The 13612-nt window shown below is 42.9% G+C and overlaps 1 protein-coding gene across 1 annotated transcript; it reads right to left on the bottom strand.

Annotated features, from left to right (window-relative positions):
* Nucleotides 1-4799: 4799 nt before the first annotated feature.
* LOC119843054 (olfactory receptor 6N1-like) lies at nucleotides 4800-5876 on the bottom strand. The gene has a single exon (XM_038371954.2). The coding sequence runs from the start codon at nucleotides 5848-5850 to the stop codon at nucleotides 4894-4896; it is 957 nt and encodes a 318-aa protein (XP_038227882.1). The 5' UTR covers nucleotides 5851-5876; the 3' UTR covers nucleotides 4800-4893.
* Between the last annotated feature and the right edge of the window lie 7736 nt (nucleotides 5877-13612).

The raw sequence follows: 13612 nt of genomic DNA, 5'->3' as shown, positions 1-13612 counted from the left end.
CCAGATTATCCCGTTTATATATCCAAGCATCACATTAACCCTTTGAGCCACAGGCTGTCTTTTTATCCACTCCAAAGTCCCTTAGTTCAGGGTTCCTACCCAAAGATCCCTTGGGGGTTTGAAGAAGGGCACCTGAACCTGACTACATTGGTTCATGCAGTGTAGTAGCTGAAAGCTTGTCTCTCTCACCAACGGAAGTTGGTCCAATAAGAGATATTACCTCACCCACCCTGTATCTCTAATACACTGCTTCATGCATTTCTCCCAAAGGGCTTTTCCTTTTGAGCATCAGACCATTGAGGTCTGTCTACAGCTATCATGAGACAGTGCTTGCAGAATTTAACCCTTATCTACCCATACCATAGCCACCCAAAGTAACTGTGAGTATCAGCAGGACTTGTACCTGGGCCTGTAAGGTTAACGGGTAAGTAATATCCCCATATTGCAACCTGTCAGTGCCTGTAGCTGACTCATTCCCTGTGGCCCATAATCTGCAGTGGCTGTATGCTACGGTAAATTCCATTCTGCATGATGGGACTGAAAGTGCTCTTGGCTCCTTGACCCTATATTCACCCATGGGGCGCACCAAGAAGTGTCCAGGCAACAATGTGGATCGCAGCCAGCTGTCATGACCGCCCTGCTTCTCTGTGTCTGAAGTCCTGGTACTGACCTCAACTCTGACTTGGATTCTGACTCCTGATCAACCCCGGAAACACAACTGGGATGCTGATAGCTGTTTTTGACCCTTGTCCCAATTCCTGATTCTGTCTCTGGCTCTGATCCTCAGCTTGACTCTTGACCCTGATACTGACTCTGACCCCTGGCTTCAGTTCCAGGATCTCCAGCTCTTACCACTTGTCCTACTACCTTTGCCCAGCATCCTGACACAGATTATGTATCATAAAAATTAATACAGATACTTCCCACATTCTTCACAGAAGGCAAATCTTAAATTGCTAATGCTTAATTCCTCAAGCACTTTAATATCCTGGTTTAGAAGGTGATATATAAATGCAAAGTAACAGCAGTTTTGAATTGGGTGCTCACCTCTATTCATAGGACAGCTCTCACTTGAGCTGATGAACTCATTTCTCAGGGTTTGAGACAAGGTGGGTGAGGTAATACCTTTTATTGGACCAACTTCTGCTGGTGAGAGACATGTTTTCGACTACACAGAGCTCTTCAGAGTTTGGCAGACAGAAACTCCAGTTCCACTGAGGTTCTTGTCTTTCATCATTCTGCAGAAATGGGACTTTCTCAGTAAAGAGACCTGCAGTCTCTTCATCTGAAGGGATGAGCTGGTGCATGAGATCTACCTTTGGAAAATGGGCTTCCCCTTCGATTTAATAAGTGTAAATGCTCTCTCATATTTATATTCTTTCTTCATGCTTTTCAATACAGTCCCACTTCAACCTTTTTCCCACTTGGTTCATTTTGTGTCTCCAAAGCTTTGTAGCTAACAATGCCCACTGTGAGTTGCAATTATACAAGTCCCATTGTACATCATGTTTTAGTCTAATGATCCTTTGTGGAAAATATTTTAGATCGTGGACAAACACCAGCTTACATTTTTGGGAGATGCCTGTCCAAAGTGATGGCCAGTTATCATGCACTTGCACCGCCCCTGAATTAGTATTCAAGATATGCTGCCATTTAATGGGAATTTTTGAAAATAGCTGCCCTCAGTGGTTTGAGCAGTGGCCTGCCAAACCCAGGGTTGTGAGTTCAATCCTTGAGGAGGCCATTTAGGGATCTGGGGCAAAAACTGGGGATTGGCCCTGCTTTGAGCAGGGGGTTGGACTAGATGACCCTCTGAGGTCCCTTCCAACCCTGAGATTCAATATCTCACTCTTACAACATGCTGCCAGCTAGTGGCCATTTTACAGTATAACTTTCCCATTATTGACAGGTTTCAGAGTAGCAGCCGTCTTAGTCTGTATCCGCAAAAAGAACAGGAGTGCTTGTGGCACGTTAGAGACTAACAAATTTATTAGAGCATAAGCTTTCGTGAGCTACAGCTCACTTTATCGGATGCATAGAATGGAACATATAGTAAGATATATATATATACATACAGATAAGTTGGAAGTTACCATACAAACTGTGAGAGGCTAATTAGTTAAGATGAGCTATTATCAGCAGGAGAAAAAAAATTTTGTAGTGATAATCAAGATGGCCCATTTGGACAGTTGACAATAAGGTGTGAGGATACTTAACTTAAGGAAATAGATTAAATATGTGTAATGACCCAGCCACTCCCAGTCTCTATTCAAACCCAAGTTAATAGTATCTAGTTTGCATATTAATTCAAGCTCAGCAGTTTCTCATTGGAGTCTGTTTTTGAAGCTTTTCTTTTGCAAAATTGCCACCCTTAGATCTTTTACTGAGTGGCCACAGAGATTGAAGTGTTCTCCTACCGGTTTTTGAATATTATGATTCCTGATGTCAGATTTCTGTCCATTTATTCTTTTGTGTAGAGACTGTCCGGTTTGGCCAATGTTCATTGCAGAGGGGCATTGCTGGCACATGATGGCATATATCACATTGGTAGATGTGCAGGTGAACGAGCCCCTGATGGCGTGGCTAATGTGATTAGGTCCTATGATGGTGTCGCTTGAATAAATATGTGGACAGAGTTGGCATTGGTCTTTGTTGCAAGGATAGGTTCCTGGGTTAGTGTTTTTGTTGTGTGTGGTGTGGTTGCTGGTGAGTATTTGCTTCAGGTTGGGGGGCTGTCTTTAAGCGAGGAATGGTCAGTCTCCCAAGATCTGTGAGAGTGAGGAATCATTTTTCAGGATAGGTTGTAAATCTTTGATGATGTGCTGGAGAGGTTTTAGTTGGGGGTTGAAGGTGATGGCTAGTGACGTTCTGTTATTTTCTTTGTTGGACCTGTCCTGTAATAGGTGACTTCTGGGTACTCTTCTGGCTATGTCAATCTGTTTTTTCACTTCAGTAGGTGGGTACTGTAGTTTTAAGAATGCTTGATGGAGATCTTGTAGGTGTTTGTCTCTGTCTGAGGGATTGGAGCTAATGCAGTTGTATCTTAGAGCTTGGCTGTAGACAATGGATCGTGTGGTGAGCCATCAGGGGCTCATTCACTTGCACATCTTCCAATGTGATATATGCCATCATGTGCCAGCAATGCCCCTCTCCCATGTACATTGGCCAAACCAGACTGTCTCTACGCAAAAGAATAAATGGACAGAAATCTGACATCAAGAGTCATAACATTCAAAAACCAGTAGGAGAACACTTCAACCTCTGTGGCCACTCAGTAAAAGATCTAAGGGTGGCAATTTTGCAACACCTGCTACTATCCACCTTTCACTATGCAGCACAGAGGTCCTCTTCTCTTCAATGCTGTCTACTCAACACTTACACACCGTTATACAGCTTCACCTCCCTTTCTGTTGGTCATTTGGCAACATAACTTCTCCTTTCTTGCCCTTCCACTTTGGCTGCTGTTCATTGGGCAGCACGGCTGCACCTGTTCTCTCTGCCCTCTTGTGGCCCTAGACAGCATAATTGCATCTCTCCTCATTTCTTACCCACTGCTAGGTGTCCGTTGTTTCAAACTATAGCCACTGGGAACAAAATTCTACAAAAAATGATTGCAATATTAGTGGCTACAAGAGCACATACAATGGCAGCAGCTCTCAAAGGTTTAGCAGGGGTTTCCCATCCATCCAGTGCCTTCTGTTGATGTGGGCTCTGTGTCCAATGGAAATGCATAGATTGAACCTACCGTGACAGATTCCCAGTGGCTCTCCAGGCTGAGATTCTCAGAGGCGTGTAAGGTGATATGCATCCATCTCCCATTTCAAAGGGATTTGGGTGACTAACTCTGTTATGTCTCTTGTGAAATCCTTTCCACAGAGTCGGAGCCCTAAAATTCTCACTGGTGCCCAGCTCTCTTACCTCTGGCCAAGCCCTGACATGCTCCCAGTGACTGAGCCAGCACTGCCGTGTATGGCATCACAGGAGTTTTGCCCATTGGTAGGTGGTAGCCGCTTCCTCTCACCATAGTTGCCTCACCCACTGAGGAAAGGGCCCTGCGTGGACCACATCTGTCTATGGTACCTGGGGCTGACTAGACATTGTGCTCTCAGAACTAGCCCTCTCGGACATTGGGCTTTTTGCAGTTAGTTTTGGGGACGCTCATTTAACAGGTCCCCTCTCTTTGCAGCTGGTGGAAGCAGAGCAGCTGGTGCCCTGCACGGTCATGTGCAGAATCCCTCGTCAGTGACCGTTTGACAGACCTGACCCCAGAAATGGCCTCATTCTACGTGTGCCCTGGCAAACCCCCAGCTCGGTCTGGGCATTCCCAGTGGACCTGGCGTGTGAGTCTACCTCTTTGTTTGCCCAACCTCCCTGCCTCCAAGGGCCCGGTGAGCCTGGAGCTGTTGCTTTCCCGGAGCTGGTCACAGCCGGGTGTAGCCCAGAAAATAGCTATAAATCTGTTCCTGATGAAATGTCTAGAGCTCACTGCTGGGGCCTGGTTGTTTGCTTCTGTGAGTTCAGTGAAGATGGTCGGTTTGCAGAGGGTTATGATGGTAATAAGCACAATTTCAGGGGTGGCAGTTTTGCCAGACTTACGTTCCCATATATGCTGCACAAGCAGTTACTATTTTTATTGTCCAAACATTTATTTTGATCAAGAATGGCTTTTTTAAAGATCTAAACAATTGGTTAAAATTTTGTCTCCATTTTGCCTAGTGCCCATAACTCCATGATGGGAACATGGTTATGGCAACCTCCCTTCCTGGTCCTTCCACTGAGATGGACAACACTGAGTGTTGAGATTTTCACTAGGACTTTTCAACTTAATTTTAATGGGGGATGATTGTTTAAATCACCCAGACAGCCTGATGTTTTCAAAGCTAAGTTATTATCTCAAAGTCTCTGCACGTTTTTGCAAAAGCCACATTTACTGAATGCTTTCCTCAAAGCTTCCTTGATCTCTCTGTTTCTCAGGCTGTAGATGAGGGGGTTTACCAGGGGAGTCAGGACCGTGTAGCAAAGAGAGAGCACTTTGTTTAGGTCTCTCAGTGTATCACGTTTCGGTAGCATGTAGACAATCATTATGGTTCCATAGAAAATTGTCACCACAATGAGGTGAGAGGAGCAGGTGGAAAAGGCCTTTTTCCTCCTGGTGGTGGAAGGGATTTTCAGGATGGTGGTGATGATGCACATGTAGGATGTCAGGGTTAGTAGGAATGGAGGCAGGGTGAATACAGAGACTAATATGAAATCCAGCAATATGACCAGGTGTGTGTCACTGCAGGAGAGCTTTATCAGTGGCATGGGATCACAATAGAAATAGTCCATTTCATTTGGGCCACAGAATATTAACTGTGATAGGAATAAGATAAAGATGGTAAGAGCCAAAAAACCATTTAACCAGGAGCCAGCAGCCAATTGGAAGGAAAACCTGATATTCATAAGAGTTGAATAGTGCAGGGGTTTACATATCGCTAAATACCGATCATAAGACATCACTGCTAGGAGACAGCATTCCGTAGCCACCAGAGACCCAAAGAAATACAGTTGTATGATGCAGCCACTGACTGAAATGGTTTTGTCCCCAGTCAGGAGACTGGCCAGCATCCGGGGCACGATGGCTGAGGTGTAGCAGGTTTCTACACAGGACAAATTCCCCAGGAAGAAGTACATGGGGCTGTGAAGGTGCTGGTCAGCCACAATGAGGACCACAATGAGGATGTTCGCAACCACGGTTGCCATGTAGATCACTAGGAACATTAGGAAGAGAAGAATTTGCAGGTCAGGGAGATCCCCGAATCCCAGGAGGAAGAATTCAGTGATGGCTGTTTGGTTTCTCCAGTCTGCCATGGGTTGAGTCTAGGAACAATAAATCTGTGCGACTGAATTGGAAGGACTCAGAGTTAAAAGTTAATTAAACCTTGTGAATTAATTCCATAAATATTCACAAACTCCCTCCCTCTTCTGGTTACAGGCTGAAATTTTAAGACTAAATTTAGATTTCAGAGCAAAGTGCCAGAAAACTGAGTCCAAGGACAGATCATTGCTCTGATGGGGAAGAGGGTGTTCGACACGGATACCAATGACTACTATAACAGCCCATTTATCTGGTAGCCACATAATAATATGACAGATCAGATCATTTCTCTGTCTATCATATCCTATATAGTGACATACCAGAGCTTAACAATGATGCTTAAATGCTGTATTTCACTTCTGGCAATAGCTAGAATCATGCCCTGTCTTATGAGTCAAAATCAAACATCAACTAAAATCTTGGACTGAGATTTTTCAATGTGGTCTAGAGTTCTTAGGCACCATCCTTCTGTTAGATTTCTTTCCATTAATTCTAACAATATAACCTGGTATATTCAGCGTTTCAGTGCCCTGTAGGAGAAGGAATAATTTTCAACCCCTCACAAGAGATCAGTTCATGCCATAAATTATGAAGTGGAGTAAATTCTCCCTTAGTTCCTGTGGTGGTGATGGTAACGTGGTGAGGGACTGGCAGTGCCTTTTCTGTTTCCCAACATTAGCTATGTAGCAATAATAAAATACAGCTCTTTGGAGGGTGGATCTTAGGAAGGGGCAAAACCAGGCTGATGTGCAACACTAAGTGGGGAATGACCCTCCCCACTCCATAATGAGTGTGGGATGATAATACAGGAATAGGAAAGGCACTGGGTGAACAAAGATGCTGTCCCTAAACTCAGAAACAATCTGGCATGTGTGATCTGGGCTAGTAAGACTCTATCACCACTCGTCACCCCATTGAAAAGTCATGGAAGACGGAAGACATTCCAGAAGACTGGAAAAGGGCAAATATAGTACCCATCTATAAAAAGGGAAATAAGGACAACCCAGGGAATTACAGACCAGTCAGCTTAACTTCTGTAACTGGTAACATAATGGAGCAAATAATTAAGCAATCAGTTTGCAAACACCTAGAAGATAATGAGGTGATAGTAACAGTCAGCATGGATTTGTCAAGAACAAATCATGTCAAACCAACCTGATAGCTTTCTTTGCCAGGGTAACAAGCCTTGTAGATGGCAGGAAGCAGTAGATGTGGTATATCTTGACTTTAGTAAGGCTTTTGATACTGTCTCTTATGACCTTCTCATAAACAAACTAGGGAAGTACAACCTAGATGGAACTACTATAAGGTGCGTGCATAACTGGTTGGAAAACCATTCCCAGAGAGTAGTTATCAGTGGTTCACAGTCATGCTGGAAGGGCATCATGAGTGGGGTCCCACAGGGATCAATTTTGGGTAGGGTTCTGTTCAATATCTTCATCAATTATTTAGATAATGCAATAAAGACTAGACTTATAAAGTTTGCAGAAAGTACCAAGCGGGGAGGGGTTGTGAGTGTTTTGGAGGATAGGATTAAAATTCAAAATGATCTGGATAAACTGGAGAAATGGTCTGAAGTAAATAGGATGAAATTCAATAAGGACAAATGCAAAGTACTCCACTTAGGAAAGAACAATCAGTTGCACACATACAAAATGGGAAATGACTACAGAAGGAAGGAGTACTGCGGAAAGGGATCTGGAGGTCATAGTGGATCACAAGCTAAATATGAATCAACAGTGTAACAGTGTTGCAAAAAAAGCAAATATAAGTCTGGGATGTATTAGCAGCGTGTTGTAGGCAAGACACGAGAAATAATTCTTCCACTCCTGGACACCACATTTCAGGAAACATGTGGACAAATTGGAGAAAGTCCAGAGAAGAGTAACAAATATGATTAAAGGTCAAAACCTGGGTTTCATCCGCATCCCAATCCTGACTCTGTCTTCAGCTCTGACCCTCGGCTTAATTCTGACTCTGACTTTTGCTTGACCCTCAGCTTGACCTTGATATTGGCTCTGACTCCTGGCTTCAGTTCTGGGATCCCAAGCTCCTGCCTCTAGTCCTGCCTACTTTTGCCAAGGATTCTGAAAGTTTTCCTGGACTACCCCTCACACTTGTAGAAGGCCAGCCCTGTGGGACATGGAGGCAGTAGGTCACCCCCTACCCAGCATGTTCCCAGCGTGTTCCACTAAACACGCCTGAACAGATTGGGACAGCCCCTGGACAGAACTTCCCATGGTGCGAACACAAGTGGGGCAGCTTTGACCAACACTCTGTGGGAGTAGTTGGGTTACATCCTGTCTCTGAGGGGCTCAAAATGGACTCCACGAAGGTGAACACTGTTCAGACCTGGGAGACACCCCTGGAACATCAAGGAGCTGCAGTGCTTCCTTGGGTTTGCTAATTTTTTTAGGCACTTCATGCCTGGGTTTTTGGACCAGATAGCCCCATTGACAGTGCTCCTCTGCAAACACGCCTCCTTCATCTACTCTCCAGAGGCTCAACAGGTGGTCGACCAGCTCAAGATGGCCTCACCAGTGCTCCTGTCCTGATCCATCCTAATCCAATGCAGGCTTTTGTCAGTGAGACTGATGCAGCTAATGTTGCAATTGGGACCATACTTCCCCAAGAATCAGGCCCCCAACAGACCTGCTCCCTTGTGCTTATTATTCTCGGAAACTCACACCCAGCAGAACAAAATTATGAGATTTTAGATACGGAGCTTCTAGCAATCAAAGCCACCTTCGGGGAATGGCGCCACCACCTTGAAGGTGCCCAACACCCATTACAGGTATACACAGATCATAAAATCTTGGACTATCTCCGTAGGGCAAAGGCGCTGAACCAAAGACAGCTTCAATGGGCCCTGTTGTTCACACACTTTTATTTTACCATCACCTATCACCAGAACAAGGCAGCCAATGCCCTGTCCTGAAAAGGGGAATACCTCCCTGACCATACCCAGCAGATGTGCATCCTCAAGCCCTATAATTTCCTGGATGCTCTATTCCCCAAGACCACTTCTTCCTTTAGTTAGTAAGAAGGCGCCCCTCAGCACCTTCAGACACTCTATCCAGACTCTAGGTGGGTATTACTGTGGATTTGATAGTCAAGCTTCCCTTATCTGCCAAGCATACCATCATCCTCCTAGAAGAGCCTGTCTGGACAGCACCCCTAGAAGAGATGATGCAAGACCTAGTGGGTCTATAGGACTACCAGGCAACAAACATCCCCACATTGCTACCTGTAATTTCATTATTCCTTGCAACACACAATCTGCAGTGGTTTAACTCCAGGGGAAGTTCTGCCTCATGTGATCTGACTGACAGTGGTCTTAGCTATCCCTGATTGGCTCCTTGATCCTGTATAAAGTGATGGGGTGTAAAAAGGAAGCGTCCAGGGTCTGGTTGAAGAAAGGCTGTTTCAGTGGAGATTGTCGGGTGCTGGCTTGGTGGCTGGCTGGGCAGAGTGAGATGGATGAGAGAAATGAAACTGAAACCAGGCTAGACCATGAGTATAGGGAAAGCATTGATGAAGACTGGATGCAAGCAAGGAAAAAGAAAAGGGGAGATTCTCTGCACCCAGAAGAAGGACCAGCAAATAGGAGGGCAGGAAAGGGAAATGAGGGAAAATTACCTAACAGGTAAAATCCATAGATAAGGACATAAAGATAGGGGATATCAACCCCCTGAGAATGGCAGAGGGGATCAAAAAAGTGCTGGAGATAGAACAAGAGCTAAGATGGTACCTGCTGGAGACTCATTAGTGGAATGTAAAAACAAAGACCAAGTAGGGACACTCCTTAAGACAAAGGTGCTAGGTAAAATAAAAATAAGTTGTCAGCTACCCAAATTCCTCACAGAAACAAGATGGGTAGTATCTGGGGTGCCAAATGAAATTTCAGGAAAGAAAGCAAGGAAGAGGTGGAGATAAGGTGATAAGTGCTAAGAGGCCAATTAGCAGAAGAGGAAGTGATAGCAAGTGCTTGACAGCTGTGCTGGTCACATTTTAGGGGAGGGATGTTACCAGATAGTCCAGAATATCAGAGTAACTTTAGGGTATCAAAGTCCTATAGTCCTCTTTCTGTGAGATGCTACAGCTGCCAGAGATTTGGTCATGTTGCAAATAATTCCAATGGGAAATACAGTGCAGTTAATGTGGAGGTGACCATTCATATGATGATTGTGAGGAAGGGACAGAACAAAAATGTTGCTACTGTGGAGGAAAACACAGCTCAGAATATGCAAGCTGTACTGAGGGGAGCAAGCTAGAGAAATACAAAAAACCCAAGTTACTAATAACATGTCCTATGCAGAAGCTGTTAGGAGATACCTAAAAGAGAACCTGATGTGAGGAAAGGCAATAACCTGCAACAAATTAATAGGAGGAAATGAGTGACATTGGGATGAAAAGAGATTCATTGCATTAATGGTTGATGTAATCAATTGTAGTTCTCAAAACAGGAAAGAAAACATAAAATGAGAATTATAATTAAAGCTGCAGGTTAGCAACCTGTCAGTGGAACAACTTCATACTTTCCTAAGTGAAGCTACTATGGACTGTTAAAAACAGGGGTTACTATTTTCAGCTTGAATGCCCACAGCTTAATAGCACATGGGCAGGAATTAAAGACCAATATTTTTGATATGAAAACAAAGCCTGATATAATATGCACACAAGACTTGGCTAATAGAAAAATGAGACTATAAAATCCCAGGATATGGTCTATATGGACATGATAGAGAAATGGAAAAGGTGGGGATGCATACCCTTTCACTAATGAGAACCTGAAGTGCCTTGAAGTAGAGATTAGAAAGCATTATCCTTGATATTTAGCTATTGAGATACCAATACAAAACAATTCTGCATCTCTAAGACTTTATAATGTTTATAACCCATGCAGGAAGTTAGAGGCTATGGACTGAAAGAATTCATTGCAAGTGTCACACACCCACTCATTATCTGTGATGATCTTAATAGTCACAACTGATTGCAGGGAAGTAAGAAAAACATGGAAAATGCTTAGAGCAAATCTTTGAAAAGAATAACATAGTAATAAATGATGGAGCACCTACAGGTTCAATACAGCTGATGGAAGCTTCTCATGTCTGGATCTGTGACCATAGGGAGTGAATGCAGCTGTGAAATTGACAGAGAGGAGGGAATGGCTAGTGACCACATCCTGACATTAATTACATCTCAAGGAAAAGGATATCCCCACTTGGAATCTTAAAAAAGCAAACTGGAAAAATCTTTGGAAAGAGAAGTGAGGAATATGTGAATAAGTAATGTATCTGTGAAGATATTGAGGAATTCTGTAGTGATATTAATAAAGGAATCATAAAGACAGCCAGCCTAGCTATTCCTAGGATACCAACACTGCCTAAAGATAGGAAAAGTGTACCATGGTGGAACAGGGAATATGAAATGGTAATTAGGGAAAGGAATAAGGCATATAAGACAGCAAAAAATCCTTAAATAACGGACTTAATGAAATATAAAAAAAGTAAGGTAATTTCACTATAGGGCTATAAAAAAGGCAAAAAGAGAAAGCTGAACTCCATAACATGGGAAAGTAAGTAAAAATACCAATACAGCAAAGATACATATAAATAATATATATATATATATAAAACTAGGGAAATGAATGGAATAAAGAGTAAGAGTCACGTAACACCAAGTCTTCCAGTTGCGGGGCATGGAGTAATAAGCTCTAACAAAAGAAAAGCAGAAACTCTGGCCACCTTGTTTCAAAAAGTCATGAATGATGAATATCAGAGGATACAATTAGGGAGAAGAAAAGAACATTAAGGATAATTATAAGATGAAGAGGTGGGATGGGAGGAGGATGTGGATATTTTAAATGTAAACTTTAGTGTGGCTTAAGTAAAACTATGGAAAGTATAGTAAGGGAGAGAACAGTAGTACACCTAGAAAGAAGTAGCTTTATAGATAAAACACAAAGTGGGCTCCAGTAAGGTGGGAGTGTGATTGACCACGTTGTCAGGATAGAGACAAAAGCTCAAAAAAGCATGAAAATCATAGAATTAATTATCCTAATATTCTTGGGTGTAGAAAAAGCCTACGATGTGTTATGGAGAGAGGAACTACTTCATAAAGTGGCCTCAATGGATAACATAGGAAGAATGTACAGATGGATAAGGAACTTCTTAGGCAAAAGAACTGTACAAGTCCAATTAGGGAAAGCTTTCTCCAACGTATAGTAAATTGCAAGTGAAGCTCCACAGGGCACTGTAGTTACGCCAGCCCTCTTTAACATCATGATAAATGATCGCCCTGAAGAGATGAGTATAGGAATAGGGATCATGTTTGCTGACTGTGCCATATGGATCAAAAACAGAAACCTTGAAAGTGCACCAAAAGAATGATGATGCACTTAAGAAAAGTGCAGAATGGGGAAAGAGGTGGGGCTTCAAATTCTCATAGACAAAACTAAGGGAATGATCCTCACAACATGGAAAAGCCAAAAAGATGTAAAGTTATAGCTATATGACCAACAGATAAATATACTGAAATTACAAATTCATAGGTGTGATATTTGATAATAAGCTCACTTGGAGGGACCATACTGAAAATATTAGATAAATGCAAAAGTCAAATACCTTTGTAACATCCTGGGGAGTGGATATGAAAATGGTGGTAATGCTATACAGATCATTAATTAGACCAGTTATTGGGTATGGATGCCCGGCCTTTGGGTCAGCAATGAATACAAATCTGAACTAGATTATATCCATGCACACACATTGTATATCAGGTGGTGCCTTCATTACTGTATCTCTGTGCTACAGATATGCATTTCCATCAGCTGCTGCTAACTCTTAGAAACGAAGCTCCCAGACTTAACCTTTTTGGGCCAAAGTACGAGGTAATAGTGAAGATAGCACTAAGCTAACTGATTAGGACAAAAACTCAACATTCCCCATGTAATAGGTACAGAAGTGGATAATGATCTTAATGAAAAGAAGGGATTGAAAGAGACCAAATGTATAGCTATGGCAAATACTCTATCATTAGAAATCACCCCCGTCGGGAAAGACATGGAATTATATAATGAAATAAATAAAAGGATAGACAAGATGTCACAATTATATTAATTTGCTATAAGTGGGGGACAGTATTGACAAATACATACGGAGGGTTCAAAGAGGAAAGAACAGAGTGGAAAAGCTTCCTGTGTGCCCTTACTCGGACTTAAGAAAGCTGTATGGCGAACTTTGTATCCATCTTTATGGCTGAGATACACAGGGATTATGCTAGCACTAAATCGTGCTTTAGATTTGCGGCCAGCTGCTGTGGCCATCCTGTCTGACTCCTTGTCAGGGCTGCAGCAGGCAAATCACAATGGTGAGTCTGACAGCAGAAATTATTTTCTTAATGATATACTACTGCTAACAGCCAGACTAGTGGAATTGGATATAACCAACGTAATCACATGGATCCTGGTGCAGACAGGGATAGCAGGCAACGAATTGGCTGACAAAAAGTGCTATTAATCACAAACAAGTTGACCTTAGGATCCCCTTAAGCAAACTGGAATTTAAACACCTAATCAAAAGTGAGCTAAGGAAGGAATGGCAAGAACTGTAGGCAAATGAAATGAAGGGGAAAAAATTCCTGATTCTGCCTCCGGCTCTGACCCTCGGCTTGATTCTTGACCCTGATACTGACTCTGACCCCTGGCTTCAGTTCCGGGATCTCCAGCTCCTACTACTTGTCCTACCTACCTTT

This window comes from Dermochelys coriacea, chromosome 14, assembly GCF_009764565.3.
Source record: "Dermochelys coriacea isolate rDerCor1 chromosome 14, rDerCor1.pri.v4, whole genome shotgun sequence".
Lineage (NCBI taxonomy): Eukaryota > Metazoa > Chordata > Testudines > Dermochelyidae > Dermochelys > Dermochelys coriacea.
The sequence above is the reverse complement of the archived record's forward strand: the minus strand, read 5'-3'. Positions and strand labels throughout refer to the sequence as shown.

Coding starts and splice junctions, on each gene's coding strand:
- LOC119843054 (XM_038371954.2), bottom strand. CDS start 5,850: ATGGCAGACTGGAGAAACCAAACAGCCATCACTGAATTCTTCCTCCTG.